General features: G+C 40.1%; 2 protein-coding genes across 4 annotated transcripts in view; both read left to right on the top strand.

The window, feature by feature from the left end:
* Positions 1 to 21,073, top strand: part of LOC123984629 (metabotropic glutamate receptor 8-like) — a 185,794-nt gene that overhangs the window by 52,720 nt on the left and 112,001 nt on the right. The window lies entirely within an intron of this gene.
* On the top strand, positions 835 to 16,220 carry LOC123984630 (GTP cyclohydrolase 1-like). Its single transcript, XM_046071619.1, has 3 exons — positions 835 to 1,308; positions 8,700 to 8,809; positions 16,161 to 16,220. Exons 1-3 carry the CDS (start codon positions 930 to 932, stop codon positions 16,218 to 16,220), a joined length of 549 nt encoding a protein of 182 aa, XP_045927575.1. The 5' UTR covers positions 835 to 929.

Raw genomic sequence — 21,073 nt, forward strand, 5'->3', positions numbered from 1 at the left:
GGTGAAAGTGATATATGCCATACAAAAAAAGTGCAGCCTTCTGCATTTTCAATCATTGTCATCAAAATCTTAGCCAAAATGTACATCAGAAAATACTTAGAGTACACTGTTATATTGACAAGATGGCTAAACATTTTGACTTGCTTGTTCATAAACAAGACACAAGGACTTGTTGTTCTGATGGCACTGACAAGTTTAATGACATAAAGATTTGCTTTTGAGAGATAGACTAAGGATTTTGAGCAAGTTATGGGCTTTTGCAGGTAATCCACTGTGTTGTGCTGTTTGTACTACCTGTTTCGAGAAATGCACTTACTGTTTTGCAAATGTGAAGGATGATTCGAGGAATGCACCAAAGCGAATGAGAAAAACTTTAAAGCTTATCTGTTTTATGTGCTGTTAGTTCTTGGCTGGGTGCAGTGATTCCTTGGACTCTGGTAGTTGCCCCCCTGTTTTAAGTCTTGAGTTTAACAGATATTTCTAAAAGAAATTGTATTTTTCTTTTGGTTTTGTACTCATTTCGTGCCTGTGATTTAGGCTTTTTCCAGTGGACATGTAACCTTTGTTTACAAGATTTATTTGTTTAAAAATAGTTCGCTTTTTGTTAAGTTTTCTGCAAACACATCTCATTACAAACAGGTCTTGGAGTGAATATTGTGATTGTGGTTCCCTGCAGCTCCTCATCTTCAGTTTCCCTGTCAGCCCAAAGGAGGGGGGTGTCCCCGCCTCCTGGAGCCGGCCCGCCAATAGGAGCTCTCCCTGGATTATCCTGCTGTTATAAAGTCCAAGGATGCAGAATCTGCTGGAGGAGCGCGCAGAGAAAAAAAACCCGCAAGGGACCCTTCAAAGCCAACTGTGTGGGGAGGAGAAAGTGATCCAACAAGTGCTCCGTGGAGAGGAAACACAAGGTGAAGGCAGGAAAAGAAGTGATGGATCACTCCAAACAGACACAGTACGGCTCAAACGAGAAGAAAGACAGCGGGGACACCGGCTCCGTGCTGAACGGACACTTTGACGCGATGGTGAAGCGGTCAGCCGGCGGCACCGTGCGCCCCGCCGCCCCCCAGCCTCCGGGCGCGGAGTCCGGTGCGCACCGGCCGGCCGCCTCGGTGATGGAGTGCTGGAGGGAGGAGCGCACCAGGAGCGTGGAGGACAACGAGATGAGCCTGCCGTCCCTGGCCGCGGCTTACACCACCATCCTGCGGGGGCTCGGGGAGGACCCGCAGCGGCAGGGGCTCCTCAAAACCCCCTGGAGGGCTGCCACCGCCATGCAGTTCTTCACCAAGGGCTACCAGGAGAAAATTATCGGTGAGTTTTTAAATCCACAAAGCCGCTCAGAGGCTGTTGGGATTTGTCCTGCGATCAACAGGTGCCAGGTCTGACAAAATACTCTGTTACAAGTAAAAGTCGTGCATTGGAAATGTTATTTAAGTAAAAGTACAATATTTCCTTCTGAAATGTGGTGAAGTAGAAAGTGGCATGTAAAGAAAGTACAAGTACCTCACATTTGTATCATGAAGGAATGTACTTAGTCCACAGATACATTGTACATTGATGTTTTATATAACTGGTGCTTAAGTACAGTCAAGTAGCCTATTGTACTTGTAATACTTGAGTATTAAGCACTAGCCACTTTCCACAGACATCCCTAACATCAGACATCGTGTCTCTGCTTGTTTCAAGCTTTGCTGAAGCTGTAGTGTGTTTAGAAATGAAATATTCAAACCCAAAATATCCTTTTATGGTCCTTTATGGCTCCACTGTCCAGCTGAAACGATTAAGCCATGCAGAAATCAATGCAGCTATTTGGATAATCGATTAATTGTTTAAATCTTTAAGGCAAAAAACTTCTCCAGTGTGAAGACTTTTCCCTTTTCTCTGTATATGGTAGTAAATTGAACATCTTTTGGGATTTGGACTGTTGGTCGGTCAAGACACCTGAAGACGTCACCTTCATCTCTGGGAACTATTTTTTCTATTTTAATCTATTCTAAAGGCTAACATTTTTCATTGAATCAGAAAAATTATCAACAGGTTAATAAATAAATAATAAAAATAATTAATCATTAGTTAAGACATAACTTTGGGCTTTATGAAGCATTTTATTTTCTAGATTCCACATCTTAAATGATCAATTGAAGAAGGAATATCCTGATTAATCCATAAAGAAATGACCAGCCCTAATGTTATGTGTTACTTTAGACACATTTCTCCAAAATTCTGCTTGACAACATTTATATTTTTGAAAACTTTGTGACCCTGACTAGAATTTCTTTTCCTTTTCCTGCATGCCACCTCGTGTACGGTGCTTTGCTTGCCGTTTTCACAATTTGATCAGGCAGGTTTTACCGGGCGTCTTGGTGTGAAAGTCACTGAAATTAAAATGACAATGATGCGGCCAATCACAGCTGACTAATCCCGCCCTTCAGCTCTTCAAAAGCTGCAGATCTGTCTGTAAGATGTATCTGTGCCTCATGCAAACCAAACCGGCCCGGCCTGATGCTCCCAACATCCAGAGAGGGGTTTGGGGGGGGGGGGGGGGGAAAAGCACCTGGACGGGGGGTTGACATGCCAGAGTCCGGATCACGTGGGCCGGCTTCTCCACGCCTACATCTCATTGGAGTGGTTGGAGTCTGGGATCTGCCCCCCTGTTCTCCGTCTCAGCCTCCTCCAGATCCCCATCTGGAGGCAGTTTAGATGTTGCGGGGGTAGTTTTGTGTGTTATGAAGCTGTAATACTAAAAGAAGGAATGCAAACGGAGTGAGAGAAAAATGTGAGGGCACCCAGTGCAAAGACGTAACAGAGATAAGATGAGAGTTCATGTATGTCCTGAGAAGGTTCCTCCGGTACGAGCAGACGACTCACATCTACTTCTCACCTCTGAGCAGCAAAGGATGGGCAGCGCTGAGGATAATTATGATTTACACGCGTTTATTCCTTAGGCGGTGCTCTGTCTGTCTGCTGATTGGCTGTTACAGCAGACTCCCCCTTTGACTTGTTAGAAAGCAGAGAACTCAAAAAACACATGTCGCTTTCACAGTGCTGGGTGTTTGTGGAGAGTTACGGCACTTTTAGTGGCTGATCGGTCACGTGTATGTGCGTGCAGGTCATGGGTTCAGCTTTCTTCCCAACGTGAGCCTAAAGTCCAGTTGTTTAGTCGAGCACATGACCGACAAAACGGGATGAGGAAAAGTCATGCAGGAATTCTGAGCTTATGATGTTACAGGAGGCCCGTTACAGATTAAAACGTTCCTCGGTTTAGTGCTTCCTTCAATCAAATAACGAGTATTTTCATTATCAATAAGTCTGTGAATTATTTTCTCTTTTAATTGTTTGGCCTTTAAAATATCAGAAAATAGTGAAAAACGTCTGTTGCAGTTCCCCAGAGTGCAAGATGAAGTATTTTCCAAATACATTCAATCTACTATTATAAAAAAAAAACAAAGAAAAGCTGTAAATAGTTTTCATTTGAGAAGGTGGATCCACTAAACTTTTGTCATTTATTGATTTAATGAATCATGGTCCATTGATCTTCTGTCGATCGAGGAATTGATTAAGTGACCAAATGTACATTTTACGTTTTTCCACTTTAACATTTTGATACTAATATATTTATCTACTGTACATTTCGAAATTATGTGTGTGAATCATAAGTCGTTGCGTTTAAGAAGCTGTAACCACATTATTGTTTAAAATTTGTTTTATCATTTTTGTTCAAAATGACTTTAATACTCGACATTCGGGTGTTTAACCGTCACTGTGCAGGTTGACTTATGTGCAGAGTTAGTTTGACATTAGAAAGTCTCTTTCAGGTTCACCTGCTAAGGGGTGGTGGTGGTGGGGGGGGGCTCTCTACTCACCCCAACTTTTGATTTAAATATGTCAATCAGGTTTAGCAGAGCTCAACCTCTAAATGTCACTCTGCTTTAAGACCATAAATCCCTCTGATTGGATGTTTCTTACCGCAGTGCTCTCTGGGAATTGTAGTTAAGGTCACATACTGCACCTCTGACTGTTGTTTTCCAGGTATTCTACTACTAGAATAAATTTCCAATCATAGTTTTGGATGGTAAAGGTAGGTACGTTCCACCAATCAAGGCATATTTTTGATTTTGTGGTATATAAATAAAATTGATTTTGACATAACCAACCTCTCCATGCTAATGTAGACTAATGTGGAGACGTCTGTGCGCATGTGCATGAATATGTCTCCAGTCAATGGCCCAGAGCTTTAAAGGAAAACTTTAAAAACTCTCAACAAACTTTTGCATGTAATAACTTTGGTGACACCAGCGCCATCATCAGGTCAAATTTTTTATTTGTCCAATACCTGCAAAGCTAAAGACTTTCCCTTCAGCGTCAGCTGTTCTCTGTGTGCTAATTATCAAATGTGACCATGTTAGTTAAACTTAAGTACATAAGTGTGACCTGACATGTTGTGTTGATCCCTCACTGCACTAAAAAACTGTTTGTGCACAACTACAGTACAGTAGATTAAAGTTGAAGCAAGAAGACGGTGTGGACAACGGTAATAATGTTACTGTTCGCCAGATAAGTTCGTCGAACCTGGACTTTGTTTAAATTTGATCGTTGCAGATTTCAAGAAGTAACTCAGTGTGTCCACTATATTTTTTATATTTTATTTATATATATATATATATATATATATATATATATACACACACACACACACACACACACACACACACAGTATATATATACGTATATATATACATATACTGTGTGTGTATATGTACTGTATATTTTCTTTACTGATAGAAATGATAAATATAAAGAAAAATATAAAAATAAGACATGAGTTAAAATAAAGCAGCAAACACACACACACGCACACACAGAAAGCCTTTTGTAGCCTCAAACCAAAAGGCAGCTCAGAGCAACAGAGTCTTCAGATTCAGTCAATAAATGTCTTTTTAAATGAACAGAAACACAATTTCCTGAGACTCAGCAGATCTGAGAGCATCACAAAGACTGACTATTATTGGATGTGAAACTGGGACATAAACGTCTTGTTATAAATGTTGCTCAAACACAAATCGAGTGTGTGTCTATGTGTATTTAAAGGCAGGGATGTACAGGGGTGACTCGTTACTACATACGACAAAGTATAGGAAATGTAGGCGATGTAGCAGTGACACACACACATCTCGCTGTCTGAACAATAAATGAATAACCTTGTTTATTTAGTCATTCGCTCTACCATTTCCTGCTCCATTCAGAGTGTTTCAACATGTGGCCTCTCTTCACTCTTGTGTGTGTGTGTGTGACTGAATAACACACACACACAGGAGGCAACACTATTGAATGGGGAGCTGATGATGAGTAACACTGTCATTACCTGATAGCCGCCTCGTCTTTCTGTCACCCAGGGCTTCTGAACTGGCGGTCCTCACCAGCTGCCCTTTATTTGGTTATGGTTGACTTAATGTTATTTTGCTTCAGGGTATGTGTGTGTGTTAGTTTGTGTGTGTGTGTGCGTGCGCACGTGGAGCTTTCACTGTAACTGATGGTGTAGGATCTGTAATGAGGAAGTGGACGGAGTGTGCGATTAATTGTCCTTAAAGTCCGGTTTATTACTTGGGTCTTATTTTTGTTCAGATTAAGGCTGCATCTAACGATTATTGTCAACGGCTTATAATTGATATTTTTATAATAGCAATGTCAAAACAATGGGATAATGTGAAAAAGGGGTCTCTTGTAGTGATGAACCTACAGAGAATTATCACCTGAATCTGCAGCTTTCTTTGGCTTAAAGGAGCATTAACGTGAGTTTCAGCTCATTTTTTTAGCTGTCCACTCTCTCTTTTTTTCGGCTGCAGCAGGCAACTGTTTTCAGAATAAGATCTCGAAATAGCCACTGTACACTACCTGCTCAGCAGCAAACAGACGCAATTAGATAGTATCTGGTGAACATAGTGGTGCATTTTGCCACTAGAGAGCCAGATAATTTCCCTCAGGAGTTGGTGGAGACCAAAAACGGAGCTAAAAGAGAGAGAATATTGGACCTATATTCAGCAGGTGGCCAGAAACACAACTCCAAAAGAATAGTTATGTTCTTCCGTTGCTGTTCCACATATTAACCAAAAAGGTGACATGTCACTGTTGTGTTTCATATAAAAAAATCAGTCCAAACCCCAAAGATCTTCAGTTCACTATCCCATACGATGAAGAAAAGCAGCAAATCTTCAGAATTGAGAAGCTGGAACTAGAAAATGTTTGGCATTTAACTTTAATAATTGTCAAAATATTTGTTGATGAATCAACTAGTCATTTTCAGCTCTTACTGAGATCGGGGAACACGAGACCACAAGATCAGGTGTTCAACATACCTGGAATTAGCTGAAAAGCCAAAAGGCAAAAAAAATATTTGTACCAACATTATCAGCGGCAAAGTCCCTTTAACTTTGTTCTTGATTACAAAACTTTCAAAACAGAATTACCTCTTTATTTACAATGTCCACCTGCAGGCTGACGTATCAGGATCAGTTTTTCTTGTTTGTGGATCAACAAGGTTTAAAGTGTGTCCAGGAGCTGGTTAAACTCAAACAAACAAGATAGATGCAATTTCTTGAAACCACTATGTGCAGAATTAGAACATGTCTGCCTGTGGTGCCCACTATAAGACACCACTACCGCCTTAAGTTTTTTAGCCCCCTTCTCCACCATCTCCTTCAACAATTGGATGGATGGATGGATGGATGAAAAGAATGATAGTAAAACTGTCACTATCTTACATTATTGTCTATGGAAACTATTGTTTATTATTCAATCAGTCCAGACATGCTATGGTATTTATTCATGGAGATAGGATACATTGTAGTGTATTATATTTCCAATGGCTAGAATTTTCTAAATCTACTTTTACATTTAATAAATTGTAAAATTTAATTTAATAAATTAATTTAAAAAATGCCTTACATGATGTATTTAATATCAACTCATAATAATCTGAGTTTAAAAAGGTTTGTTTATGGAAGTTTGAATATTGTGCTTTTCACCTTTTTTAAAAAATGTTTCCTCAAAGTTTGAATGCTCTACATAGCTTCTGCTGTCAATCAAATGAAGGACCGTTGTGCCAAATTAAAACTATTTGATTATAATATACATATCTTTTACAATCACCTTAATAGATTGCTGTCTTAAGCTCAAAAACGCAAAATCATATTGCTGCATAAGCTAGAAACTATATCTCCTATAAAGATAATTTACGCTAGCAGTGTGCATTATTTTTATTTCATTCATCTTAATTCTTAAAATGTATTTGTAGTTAGTTAAATTACCATATTTTACACTATTCAGGTTGATGCTGATGGTTGAGAATGGGCAAAAATGCTTTTGATAAACTATGATGGTGACTAGTAAAAATCTATACCAGCATGTTAGCATGCTGATGTTAGCATTTAGCTGCTAGCAGAGCTGGTGGTATGGTTGTAGACTCTTAGTCTTGTTGCTGACATTTAATTTAATTTAAAGAACCTGGCCAAATGTGCATTAAGTACAGGTTTATATCTTAATTTATAGCATATTAAATATTAAAATGTGCTGCAACTAGGATGTTTAGGATGATAGCTAACGTGTTTTCCAGGATAACACAACTGGCAGTCAGGAACAGCAACTATCAGAACAATCAGTAGGAAGATTTATTGCAGTAAATGGACCTAAAATGAATACTGATAAATCTCAGCCTTAAACAACGTCTGAAGTTTAACCTGAGCGGTCAAAAAATCTAATCAGACAGTCAAAGAAAAAGTTACTGGACTTATGGTTTCTCCTGCAGAGGAGAAGCTAATGATCCACAAACAGAGAGCCTCATCTGCAGACAAAAGTCTGAAATAAGATCAAGAGACACCACGAGACAAAATCAAGACAACGATCTTCATCATGCCTTAGCATCGTTGCTTCCAACTGTGTCATAATCAGACTAACAAAAATGGTTAAAAAAGAGACTTTAAGAGCATCTCAATGTGTTGATCTTCTCAACCTGCTTCAAACACAGACTACCTGCTCGCTTGTTTACACACACATTAAGACTGAAGCAACAAGTCAGTCTGTTCTGTGTCGTTGACCTCGTCCGCTCTCCCTCTAACAGATAGCCAGTCAGGAAATTAAAAAGTGCGGCGGTGAGAAGGAGAGACGCCTGCGTTGTCACATACAGATAAAGCAGTTTATTGAACCCCGGCAACTGAAAAATGCAATAAAGCGACAACAGGAAGGAGCGTATGGAAGCAGAGCTATTATTAGACCGCGATGTTTGCCAGAGAGAAACACCAAAGTCGACGGTAAAGACAGCGGCAGCTGAACGGTCGAGGTGAACTTGATGTCCCTGGTGGTTTCCATCTGTCTGTCATCGAGGGTATGAAAATGGAGGACGGGTTGTGTACACATCAAAAAATGTGTAAACAGAGCTAAACGGTGACAAAGGACATAAAATAAGGATCTACAGCAGATAAAGAAATAGTAAAATAGCTTTTTAGTAATAATTACTATTAATCTGGATTAAGATGAGATCATAATTAAATTAACAGCCACAATAAATATAGTGAGAAAAGAAAAAAGTCAAGAATCATAAATATAAAAATAGAAATTTGCACTAAAAACTATGCAAATTATATCTGATATAGTAAAATTCTTGACTCTTGACTTTAGTTTCATCTCCCCTCCGTTTTCTTTCTTCGCAGACGTGCTGAATGACGCCATCTTTGACGAAGACCACGACGAGATGGTGATCGTAAAAGACATCGACATGTTCTCCATGTGTGAACATCACCTGGTGCCCATCTTCGGCAGGGTGAGCGAAGCGCACACATACCAGGGTTCGACGGGATTTTTGAGAGAAATTCAAGCACTTAGAACACATTCATTCCTTCATAAATGAGATGAGTTCACTTTGCTGGAACATGATGACAGGATGATGACATGTGTAGCGTGGTGCCCGTCAAAGGCCAACAAGACGAGGTCGTTGTTAAAGAAGTAAGTCTGCGAATCTGTGGAGAGCGACGCAGACCTTCCTCCTGTCGTGTAAGAATTTGGTGGTTTTTCATTTAAATTCGTAGATCTTATTTATTATTTAAATCATAAAAAGGTGAAAGGTTGTGGTTTTACTCGGGGGTTGATGTTCCTCCGTAAACACTTTCCAAATGAGTTTATGGTCTCAATCGTTAGTTACAAGTCTTCATCAATACAACATGATGTTCATTTATTAACTCACGGTGGTCCCATTTAAATGCTCCGTACTTGTATATTTCTAGTCTTTTCGACCACTCAAAGCGCTTTTACACTACATCTGCATTCACCAGTCACACACATTCATACACTGAGCCTAAGTGCTCAAACGGAAACTAGCATTCACACACATTCATACACTGGCGGAACAGCCGCCAGGGGCAAATCGGGGTTCAGTATCTTGCCCAAGGACACTTCGACACGCAACCAGGGGGAGCCCGGGATCGAACCGCCGACCTTCCGATTAACGGCCAACCCGCTCTACCTATTATTATTGTTTATTAGAAACCTATTATACTGACACATTTTCACTCTGATACAAAAAAACCTGCTTATAATCACCTATAAAATGACAACTTGTCATTTTGACACTTCATTTATTGTACAGAATAAACCAACGTTTCGAAGATTTACAAAAAACTACGATTTGGAGTTTGTTTTTTTTTAAGTTTAGAGGTGGTGGCAGGTAGATTTTGTTACTGGGGTACAGGGCAGGCTAGCTGTTTCCTCATTTGCAGCCTTTATGCTAAGCTAAGCTAACCGACAGCTGGCTGTAGTTTTACATTTACCATAAAGACATGAGCGTGGTGTCGATCTTCTCATCTAACGCTCCACCAGAAAACCAATAAACATATTTCCTATAACGTAGAAGTATTCCTTGAAGCACTCGTTGGTTCTTGAAACTGGAAACCACTGTTTTACATTGCTGTAGATTTGTTTTAAACTTTAAACACAAAAAAGAAGAAAGAATTAGAACAAATATATAAAAAAAAAAAACGAGAAAACCCCGACCCAAACACAGTCACTGACATACGTTAAAAGGCAAAACAAAAACAGATGAAAAAGGTTGAAGAGTAGCAAATAATTGTCTATTGTGACAGAAATGTCCATACAGGCTGAAGTATGTTCGGGGATGTAAAAACATGGTAACAGACGTGTTCCTTAAACCAACTCTGTGACGTTTATCTGGATGCGGCTGGTCTGAACAACAGAGACAGAGAACAAGAGAAATTAGCTGGATTAGATTAGCTGAGATCTGTTTATCCTAAATTTGTTTTGTTTTTAGCCTCCTTCCTGCTCCTTTGACATCATTACTCTCCACTAAAACCCGATTGGCTTCTTTCCTCCTTCGGATTTTTCCTTCTGTGCTCTCCTTATCCCTCCATCTTCGCCTGCAGGTGCATGTCGTTTAAGACAATAGGGGCTGGCAGCTGATCCTTTTCCAGAGGTTTAAAAGGGCTCTGATGACAGCAGTGAATCACACAACCACTTACCACACCTCCTGTGTTTGTTAGTGTGTGTGTGTGTGTGTGTGTGTGTGTGTGTGTGTGTGTGTGGTGGCCATCAGGTGGCTGTTTATGTCCCTCCCCTCGTCATCAGCAGCGGCGTTGCCTCTTATCCAGCCTCTCTCATCTGTCCGTCTGTCCATCCGGTGTGTCGCTCAGTGAGTCACCACACAGCGAGAGGCCGCCTCCTCCTCCTGTGCAGGTAGCCGCCGGCTGTTTGATAAACTGTTTCAGTGTCTGACGCACGAGAGCAGTTAATTGCAGGCTGTCGTTTACTTTGCGATCAGCAGAGCTGCTGTCATATCAACAGCTGGAAGAGAAAATACATCGCAAAAACACTCGAGGTCCTTCTATGTGATGTATTTCCTGCGGAAACAGGTCACTGACGGGTCAATCTTAAATGTAAGCGTTATGGAGAGGATGGCAGTTTCCTTTGATAGAAGGTGAATAGAGGTCGGATTGGGGCTCTTACTGTGTGTCCCTAGTTTTAGACCATTCGTACACCTTTGTTCAAAGTGGTCCCCCATCTATATTTATATATCTATATCTACATGGAGAGAGCGATAGATGGGTAGATATAGATAGATAGAAAGATAGAAAGGCAGATTAATAAAACAATTTTGATTATTATGTATTTTTCTGTTATAGATAGATATTTTATTTTATTTATTTGATGAATCATGTGCGTGTTTGTGAATTGAAATCACAACACACACTTTTTTTTATTAATTCATTCATTTTTGTGTTTATTTATTTTATTTAAAGGAGGCCTATTATGCGTTTCCACATTTTATGACTTATCTACACTGTTACAATGTTGGACGTTCATGTTAAACAAGGCCAAAGCTTCAAATAATGAGGTTAAAGTATTTAAAAGAAATCCCTGTGAGGGAGGGCTTAAAAGAGACAGGAGCATCTACAGCTTGTTTCAGACAGAGGCTGATATGAAGGCCTGCAAGAAGACAGAAAATTATTTTTTTGAACTTTGAATCATGCAAAGCTGCCATAAAGGAGTCACAGAACTACAATATAGGACTGGAAAAGCAGTTTAATAGATTTACTTTAAACACACGTTTACTGTTAGATAAATAGATAATAATTATCTGTTACAGCTACTTGTCACCACTGAAGATGCATTTGTGTCCATTTAATTATTTTAAGATATATTTTCTATATTTTCTTACTCACCAGGACTTTAGAGGCAAAACTTACAAATCCAAAATAACTTTGTTTCAACCTGACTATTTATTTATTTATTTATTTATTTATTTCAAAGGGACAGTGCATATTAATGGACATCTTAGCTTTTCAGCAATGTAAATATGCCAGAATTAGCCCGAAGGCTATTTTACATCTGTAGTCCCCCGGCAGGTCGTGAAAGTACAAGGTAACACAGCTAAACATTAAATTAACCTTACACGCGCCCTGTCCACCTTAGTGGACATTTAAAAAAGTCTTTAAAAAATGTGTGTTTAAAAAAAAAAATTCTAATTTTATTTTTCATGCCTAAAGAGCAATAAAGATTCATAGGAAATAAATCTTGACATAGGCTGTCATAATTAATGCATGAAAGGGTTAGAAACACAATTTTCAACATCATATTATAAAAGGCACCACAGTTTTGTAGACAGGGTTATTTCATTTAAAGTGCTGTTTATGCAGTAAAGTGCCATTCTCTGAAATTAAGTACTATTTAATTATGTTTAAGTGCTATTTAGTGCAGTTAAGTGCTGCATCTAGTACAGTAAACACACACATACGCAGTAAAGTGCCATTCTATGAAATTTCTGGATGCAAGCCCACAGCCAGTTAGTGCACAAATGATGCACAAGCATCCAAAGTATTTTCATTTGATGGAACGATGCGGCTGTGAAAAATCATGAGTACATATGTACACCCAGCTAAAAATAATGCAGTCTAATACGACTTTCCTGCATTAGAGCACACCTGAGGATAGAAATGGGGTGGGCAAAATAATACAAACACTGGTCAGTATAACACAATACAATTCAGCAGCAGCACAATGTAAGACAGCTTCAACAAAAACTGGGCACAACCTTTTTAAATAATAATAATTAATAATAATAATTTATATTTTTGGGCCACAAGATGGCAAAAGAACAAGGTGACATCCACACAGCCCAGATATATTTTCCACAGAGCAACATTCATTTTATGTCATGTTTCTCACGACTTGATAAATGTAAGTATTCACTCTCCTTTTAGCTGCTAATGTTCCACTTTCTTCAACAGCTCGTTAGTTAACTTTCTTTGCTGTTCAGGCCTGAGCAGCGTACAGTCGGTTTATCATAGCTTGTTTGCTGAACAGGTTGATGAGAGCGTTGAGGCTGAACCAAACGTGCCGTAAAACCAGAACTGAGAACTAAAAGTGCTTTAAAAAAAGACTCTGGAGTTTATTAAAAGTAGGTTTCTGTAACCTTGATGGATCCTCTCGTTATTATTTCTTTCTTTTTCTTTTTTTACCTCGCCCCATCGTCACTCACAGCTTGTGCTAGTAAACATGAATAATGTGAGCAGATAAGTGAAAAAGCAGCCGTGACAGCCGGTGTGTTTGATGTCGATATGTCAAGCTGCTGCTGCTGCAGAGAGGGAGGAAAAGGGAGGGATTGGAAGAAAAAGCAGAAAAAGAGATCTTTGCACGCTTGTTGCCGCTGCCCTTTCTCTCGTCTTGTCAACAAATTGCGTCTGACATTTGAGTGTGTGTGTTGGTGTGTGTGTGTTGGTTTGTAAGAGAACTGGAGCCTCCAGACATCTACAGCAGTGATTCTCCAGCTGACGGCTCCGTCTCTTCCTCCTCTGTCTGCTGCTCATCCACCTGCTCTGGCTTCTGTAATTTGTATCAACAGTTGAATATCCAGGGTAACTTAAACTCACCAAACAATAACTGCTTGTGTTTAGGGTCAGGATAAAGGTTTTGTCCCCCTCCTTATGTGTAAAGTGTCCTTGGGTCCCCTGAAAGGGCACAAGACCAGCTGTTTTCATTATTGTTATTATTATGCTTTTTGCCCTTTTCACTCTCCTTTATCAAGTACTATAACTTTTTTTGTGCATGTAACAGGTTTGCAAAGCCCAAAGTCCACCCCAAAGGGAGTTCCCATCTCCCACAGAAAACACTGCTCTGCCTGAAAACAGCTCGTTTGTAGGCCAGCCTTTTCCTTTTGTTCTCTCGTCACATCTCGTTCTCCCCGACTCGTCACAAACGGACGCATGGTCAAGACCCGTCAGTTTGTAACGCACTGGGGATCCCTATAGCTTCACAGTTCAGCGCAGTGGGGGATGCCCTGTAGCATCAGTTCTTGACGGTAAAGGAAGGTGAGAGGAAGGGGACCTCGGAAAACAATTGGTTTGGGTCTGACAACTATGGATGTAAGTTATTCCGGCCAGACAATCGATTCTGAGAGGATGCTTTGTTTATTCCAGCGACAGGTTACAACAGTGAATGGGTGTGGTTCTGGAAATTAGCAAAGAAGAAATATCTTCAAATCAAATTCTTCCAAATAAGGGTTTTCTATTATAAATCTTAAAAATTCCAACAAATCTGATGGAAAACTTCCTTACACTTGGTGTTCAAATAACCTATATTATTGACATAACCCATAATAGCATGCACTCATGATTCAAGCTAGCACATCGAAAGACACGGCAAAATTTACAAATAGAAACTGAGAAATATACAAAGGCATATGCATGTTAACAGGAAATTAACTTGCTCTACAGCTGAAGAAACATAAGCAGATTCTCACCTGATTCACTCACGCACACAAATCACAAGGGAGAAGTAATATAAGCTTAATTGTCCCTGCTGAACTGAATTTAACTGTCTGTCGCTGTAAGGGCGAATTCGCGGGTCCACGTGCGTGCGCTATTTGTGCATCCACGCTCCCCGCCGATCTGGGTCTATATGATATTTAACAGAAAAGACTGAGTAAGGACGTGGTTGGGGTGGATGGAGGGCCAGAACCCCGACTTTGAACCAGGAGAGCGCTGTTTGAGTCCCATGTGAAACAAAAAGTCAACATTGGATATTTTTATTTAAGTTAAGCAAGTTACATAAATTACTTAAGTGACGTTCGTTAACTTACGTGTTAACTGACGTAACCCAAACCATGATGTTTTCTTAACCTTAACCAAGTAGTTTTGTTGCCTAAATCTAACCAAATTGCAGCGTTTCTCTTGATAACGTGCCGTGTCAAAATGGCGATGTTTCGAAACACTAGCGTTTTATTTTGAAAGTGTAATTGGACGTTGCATATTTATTGTTGTTAACTTTACCGGACGTTACATATTTGTTGTTGCTAAGCATTGCTAACTTCACCGGGGAGCCCTAAACGTATAAAAATGACTCTAAAGGGGTAGCCAGGGGCGTTAAAAAAGCAACGCCAAAGGGCCTTGACCAAGCGTCAATAATGTCACAGCACAATGCGCGTCATATCGCTCGCCTAGCGACTAGTCAGACACGCCCTCAAGAACAGTAACTACCCTCCAGGCGGTCAAAGGACATAAAGTTGTCTCTGTGATGTAGAGACACAGCTCAGTTTTTAATAACTATGAATCTCTTTCTGCAGTCCACGTTGCTTGGCTGGTTCGGGAACATGTACAGATGAACCGAAGCCGTGTTTACCGGCTTTTCTGGGCCCACCCTACTCTGCTTCTGATTGGCTAGTAGTCCTTACCTAGGAACTGCGCATGTGCAACTCCCAACAAAGATCTTTTAGAAGTTCACTCTGTAGCTAAAACGGAGCGTTCAACGCAAGGTGAAAAGAGGAGCTGCAGCAATGTGCAGCATGACAAAAAGATGTTTTTTGAAAATTAAACCATGTCAACCTGTTCTGGTACAACCCCTAAATATAATGATGAACCTGAAAATGAGCAAAATATGACCTCTTTAAGATTAATGTAAGAGGGAGATGCATAACGATGGGGAAACAGACTTCAGCACAATACTGGACTAGAATGATAACATCAGCCCATGTCAATTTCCACACATTTATAACCGACCACGTATACTGTAACTATTTTGTTGAAATCTTTTTTTTCTCTTTACTGTTTATGCCAAGAAAATATCCTTTAGTTTTATTACCACACACAAAAACTGCTTTATAAACATCCAAAAATGGCTTGAAACAGCCACGTTTCTTCAGTTTGAAGAGATGGTCAACTGCACTTCCGTTAGTAAGGCTACAGGAATAAATACTAACAATATATACTGTATATATTTATTGTGCTCGTTTGGAGTGTTTGCTGTATGACACTGTGCATCGTGTGTGATGGGAGGTGGAGATCATACTGTCAGATTTAAAGCAGCCAGGAGGGACTGACGGTCTACAGTTCTGCGTGAACGTAGCTGCCCTGTGTAGTTTTCACCTTTCTTCACTCATTTCAATTTGCACTTTTATAATACCGGCCTGTCACTCCGACACTCTGGGCCAATCACCTTCCTTCTGTACACTCCTGGCAGGTGCACGCTGCACATCTTTACTGGAATATATCGATCACTCACTTTTGCTCACTTTTGTTTGTGCGTTGCACCGTAACATGATGTACACAGGGGCACTTGTGTATACTTGACCAGTATAAAATATTTAACCTTGAATGTTTCACTGTGTGCAGGTTCACATCGGTTACCTCCCCAACAAGAGAGTTCTGGGCCTCAGCAAGCTGGCCAGGTGAGCACGTTTACTCTCCCTCTGTGTGTGTATTTTCCCTGGGCAGTTTTTTAATTGGCCAACTTACAGTAGAGGTGTGTGTGTGTGTGAGAGAGAGAGAGCTAGTGTGTATTTAAGCTGATTATTAAAACTTGTGTGTGTGTACTGGCGTAGATTCTGATCCCAATGACCCCAATACCTTGAGGCTTATCACACTAACACCCCTTACTAACCCAGTGCTGGACATAAACACTCACGTTGATGAGAAACAGCCAAACCATTCACCTTTTTTAAGATAAAAAAAAACTAAGCTCTCGGGCTGGTGTACACTGTAGCCTGTTGCAACTCCTGCTGCACACTAAGTGACGCAAATTTAAAAACCGAAAGAATTTGGTTCCGATCTGAAGATAATTTTATACAACGTGGGGGTTTTTTTCCCCCGAGATCTTGGGACAAGTCAGATGGAGCAAAAAGAAAAACAAACATCAGTCAGGATTTCAGATATTATTACGGCCAAATTCATTTGGAAGAGAAAACACAGGTAAACAGTAAAATCACCACCCAAACCGTCTGAGTCATCTATCACAGATTAGAGACTGCCGACCTGTAATTTTCTTGCACACCAGAGACATTTCCAGTACACTCGCTTGCAGTTTTAACTCCACATAGAGCCGGGCGATATGGCCAATAATGTTATCACGATGGAAAATTCATATAATTCAATATATTATTTCTTTCAAGTTTAAAGGCTGATTTTTTTTGCTCCTGAGTTAAAGTGAGGTAGAACATTCAAAGCAATTATGATCAATTACTTTTTCAACAAATATAGTGTATAGAGTAAAATAAAGTGAAATCAGTCCCTTTTCCTCAACAAAATATATATCTTAGTAGAAAAATTAAGTGCTAGTTTGTTCGTGATTCAAAATAATTGAATCAAACATTTACTGAACATTTATTTTATATTTGTTATATTTTTATTAAGGGAAAATTATAACCTAATAATTAGCATTATTGTTTTATTTCCTAGCCTGTCCTCCAGATACATTGGTTTCGATAATCTGGATAAATTGTTGGCTTGTTTGATCTTCTAAGTGCTCCGGTTTCTTGCCCACTTGAATTAGTAGTATTTTTTTATTTCATGTTATGAAGATCGTCATAATCCCTTTCCCTTTATCCCAATTTATAACCAAAACCTGCCTTATTATAAAAAATGGAATTCTATGCAAAATAAAACACTTACAGCTGCTCAATCTAGCGGACTATTAGACATGAACGTTGTCTTTCCAGAACAATACTTGGACGTAAATGTGGGAAGCCAGGGAGCGATCACATCATTCTCATTGTACTCCTACTGGTTGGTTTGGGTGCCTTCACAAAATCTTTTTCCTCCCCACGGACAAGAACAATATCCTCTGAATTCCTGGTCGTTTTGATCAGGCTAACAAACTCCATCTTTAAAATTATAACCAGGCTAGGGTAATATTAATTCCCTCAAACTGGACCATGTAGTTTGTCATTGATAAATACCTGTCTTGTCTCTGGTCATGTTCCGTCCGCCTTTACGCCCCTGCTAAAAAATGAAAATCTCGACCCCTCTGTTCTCTCTAACTTCAGGCCCATCTCTAAACTGTCTTTCTTATCTAAAGTCCTGGAGAAAGTAGTTTTTACCCAGCTGCAAACATTTTTAATTAATAATAATGTTTATGAAAAGTTCCAGTCCGGCTTCAAACCCCGTCACAGCAGTGAAACGGCACTTTAAAGAGTTTTTAATGACTTGATTTTAACTGTTGACTCAGGAGTCTCTGCCGTCCTAGTGCTCTTAGACCTCACTGCTGCCTTTGACACTGTTGACCACTCAATCCTCCTGTCACGGTTGGAAAATTGTGTGGGAATCAAAGGTACTGCACTTAGGTGGTTTCAGTCCTATCTAACCGATAGGAGCTTATCTGTTCACCTCGGTGATTATTCCTCTGAAACGGCCCCATTTACCTGCGGTGTCCCTCAAGGTCCTGTCTTAGGCCCCATCTTATTTTCTTTGTATATGCTGCCCCTGGCCTCCATCTTTGGGAGGTATGAGGTCTCTTTCCGCTGTTTTGCAGACGATATTCAAATTTATTTGCCCCTGAATGTAAAAGCAAAGGGTTCACTGCAGCCCCTGCGTGACTGTATGAAGGACATCAAAACGTGGATGAACCTAAATTTCCTCAACCAAAACGGAGACAAGACAGAGATCATAGTGTGTGGACACCCTGAACTGCTTGATGTAGATTCTCACGGCCCTTTAACTTCAAACAGCCGCTCAACTGTGAGGAGTCTTGGTGTTGTATTGGATAGTGCGTTTAAATTTGATAAACAGATATATAGCAAAGGCGCCTGCAGTTTGTCCAAAATGCTGCTGCCCGCCTCCTGACAGGAAAGAAGAAGAGGGACCACATCACACTTGTGTTGCGCTCCCTCCACTGGCTTCCTGTTCATTACAGGATTGATTTTAAAATCTTACTTTTAACTTTTAAATGCCTTAATAGATTGGCTCCATTGTACTTAATGGAGCTTCTTCACGTTCATACTCCAGCTAGAGTGCTGAGATCCGCCAATCTCCTCCTCCTGGATGCACCCAGAAGCAGACTGAAAACCAGAGGCGATCGAGCCTTTAGTGTAGCTGCCCCTAACCTGTGGAACAACCTGCCAGTCCACATCAGAACCGCCCCAACTCTCGAACGTTAAAAACACATCTCTTTTCTTTGGCATTTCCTTCGAGTTTTAATATCACTATATATCGTATACTGTATATTATAATGTTTTATTGCTGTACTTTTACTGTGTGAGTAGTGTCTTGTTGTTGTATTTAACCTGTGAAGCACCTTGGCCAACCTTGGTTGTTTTAAGTGTGCTATATAAATAAAATTGATATTGATATTGAAAATAGCGTATGTGTCAAGAGACACGAGAGTTCATGGCCACGTACGGATCATTCGGATGACCTTTGCCGAGATTATTTTTACCACAAGATTTTACAGACAAGCAGCTTATAACACGACTGTTCAATCGACCAGACGTCGTCGTTCTCATCAGAAGAGATGGAAGAACGGGACAAATTGGAGAACAAAGGTCACCTGCAAATTCCCTTTCCTGCCACACCTTCACCTGTCCACATGACTTAACATTTACATTTGCACCGAAGGCTGCAGTGAGATCAGAGCTGCGGCTTCTTTCCTCTAAAAAACAAAACAAACCGGTAATCTTTAACGCAGCTTTAGCTGTTTTTCTTCTTTCCAACTGTAGCATACATCCTTCCCTTTGCCTATGTACAGTATGTCCTTGTGCTGCCCGTTTGGTCTTGTGACATTTTCTTGGAGGTGGACGAGGTGGAATTTGTCCAAAGTGGTTTTTCTCACAGAGAAGAGCAAGAGGTCGAAGGTGAAGACCGGGTGGTTCCTGCAGATCTGTTTGTTTTCCTTCTGTTCCCTCGTCAGACCAGGCAATAGCTATAAAATGGCTGTTTTTGTTGTTTAATGCTTACTTCTTTCCCTAAGTATTTACCTTATTGATGCTGGGCGTGCTAATATCTCTTTCTAGTATTTATTTTCACTTGTAGATCTCTTACTGTATTGATACGTGTGTGATTTTTTCTCAAATGTAAGTTGATTTGGATAAAAGTGTAAATATAAATACACAATTACATTGAAACAAAAATAGAGAATGGATAGAAACAAAAATGCCTGTCCTGGTCTAATCCCTATTATAATCTAATGTCATCGCTCACTATGCACCTTGGATAGAAACTGCTTCAGCTACTCCTCCCTGGCCCAACTATTCTTCTCCCTTGTTGAGACATTATTCTTTCTTTCTCTCCTCTTCTGTGTTGTTCTGTATCCACATTGGATAAACTCCAGAAAGTCACATTTTTGCAGCATTGTGTATGTAATTGAAAGAACTTTTTACCCAAATTACAATAAATAAGCTATTTCTCAATGTTTCAATTATAAGTTCATTCATAATTGCTTATCAGCTGTTTTAATATAGATTTTGAGCTGATATTGTAGCAGAAGTAGATGCTTTATACATAAAGGTTTTTCATTTCAGACATGTTGTGCTCAAGCATTTGTAAATAACACACAAAAAAACATTCATAGTTTTGGTATTGAGTAAGCGTGTATGTAAAGAAAAACTTCAGAAATGGGTTAAATGCAGAGATGCTCACAAGTCTTTGAGCTAGAGTCCAAGTCAAGTCTCAAGTCACTGAGCTAGAGTCCAAGTCACTGAGCTAGAGTCCAAGTCAAGTCTCAAGTCACTGAGCTAGAGTCCAAGTCAAGTCTCAAGTCTCTGAGCTAGAGTCCAAGTCAAGTCTCAAGTCACTGAGCTAGAGTCCAAGTCACTGAGCTAGAGTCCAAGTCAAGTCTCAAGTCACTAAGCTAGAGTCCAAGTCACTGAGCTAGAGTCCAAGTCAAGTCTCAAGTCACTAAGCTAGAGTCCAAGTCAAGTCTCAAGTCTCTGAGCTAGAGTCCAAGTCACTGAGCTAGAGTCCAAGTCAAGTCTCAAGTCTCTGAGCTAGAGTCCAGGTCAAGTCTCAAGTCACTGAGCTAGAGTCCAAGTCAAGTCTCAAGTCACTGAGCTAGAGTCCAAGTCACTGAGCTAGAGTCCAAGTCACTGAGCTAGAGTCCAAGTCAAGTCTCAAGTCTCTGAGCTAGAGTCCAAGTCAAGTCTCAAGTCTCTGAGCTAGAGTCCAAGTCACTGAGCTAGAGTCCAAGTCAAGTCTCAAGTCTCTGAGCTAGAGTCCAGGTCGAGTCTCAAGTCACTGAGCTAGAGTCCAAGTCACTGAGCTAGAGTCCAAGTCAAGTCTCAAGTCACTGAGCTAGAGTCCAGGTCGAGTCTCAAGTC

This window comes from Micropterus dolomieu, linkage group LG16 (genome assembly GCF_021292245.1).
Source record: "Micropterus dolomieu isolate WLL.071019.BEF.003 ecotype Adirondacks linkage group LG16, ASM2129224v1, whole genome shotgun sequence".
NCBI lineage: Eukaryota > Metazoa > Chordata > Actinopteri > Centrarchiformes > Centrarchidae > Micropterus > Micropterus dolomieu.

Excerpts from the sequence above, each read along its gene's own strand:
- LOC123984630 (XM_046071619.1), top strand. The coding sequence starts at position 930 with ATGGATCACTCCAAACAGACACAGTACGGCTCAAACGAGAAGAAAGAC. Across the intron at positions 1,309-8,699 it reads CTACCAGGAGAAAATTATCG|ACGTGCTGAATGACGCCATC; the intron begins GTGAGTTTTTAA and ends CTTTCTTCGCAG. Across the intron at positions 8,810-16,160 it reads TGGTGCCCATCTTCGGCAGG|GTTCACATCGGTTACCTCCC; the intron begins GTGAGCGAAGCG and ends CACTGTGTGCAG.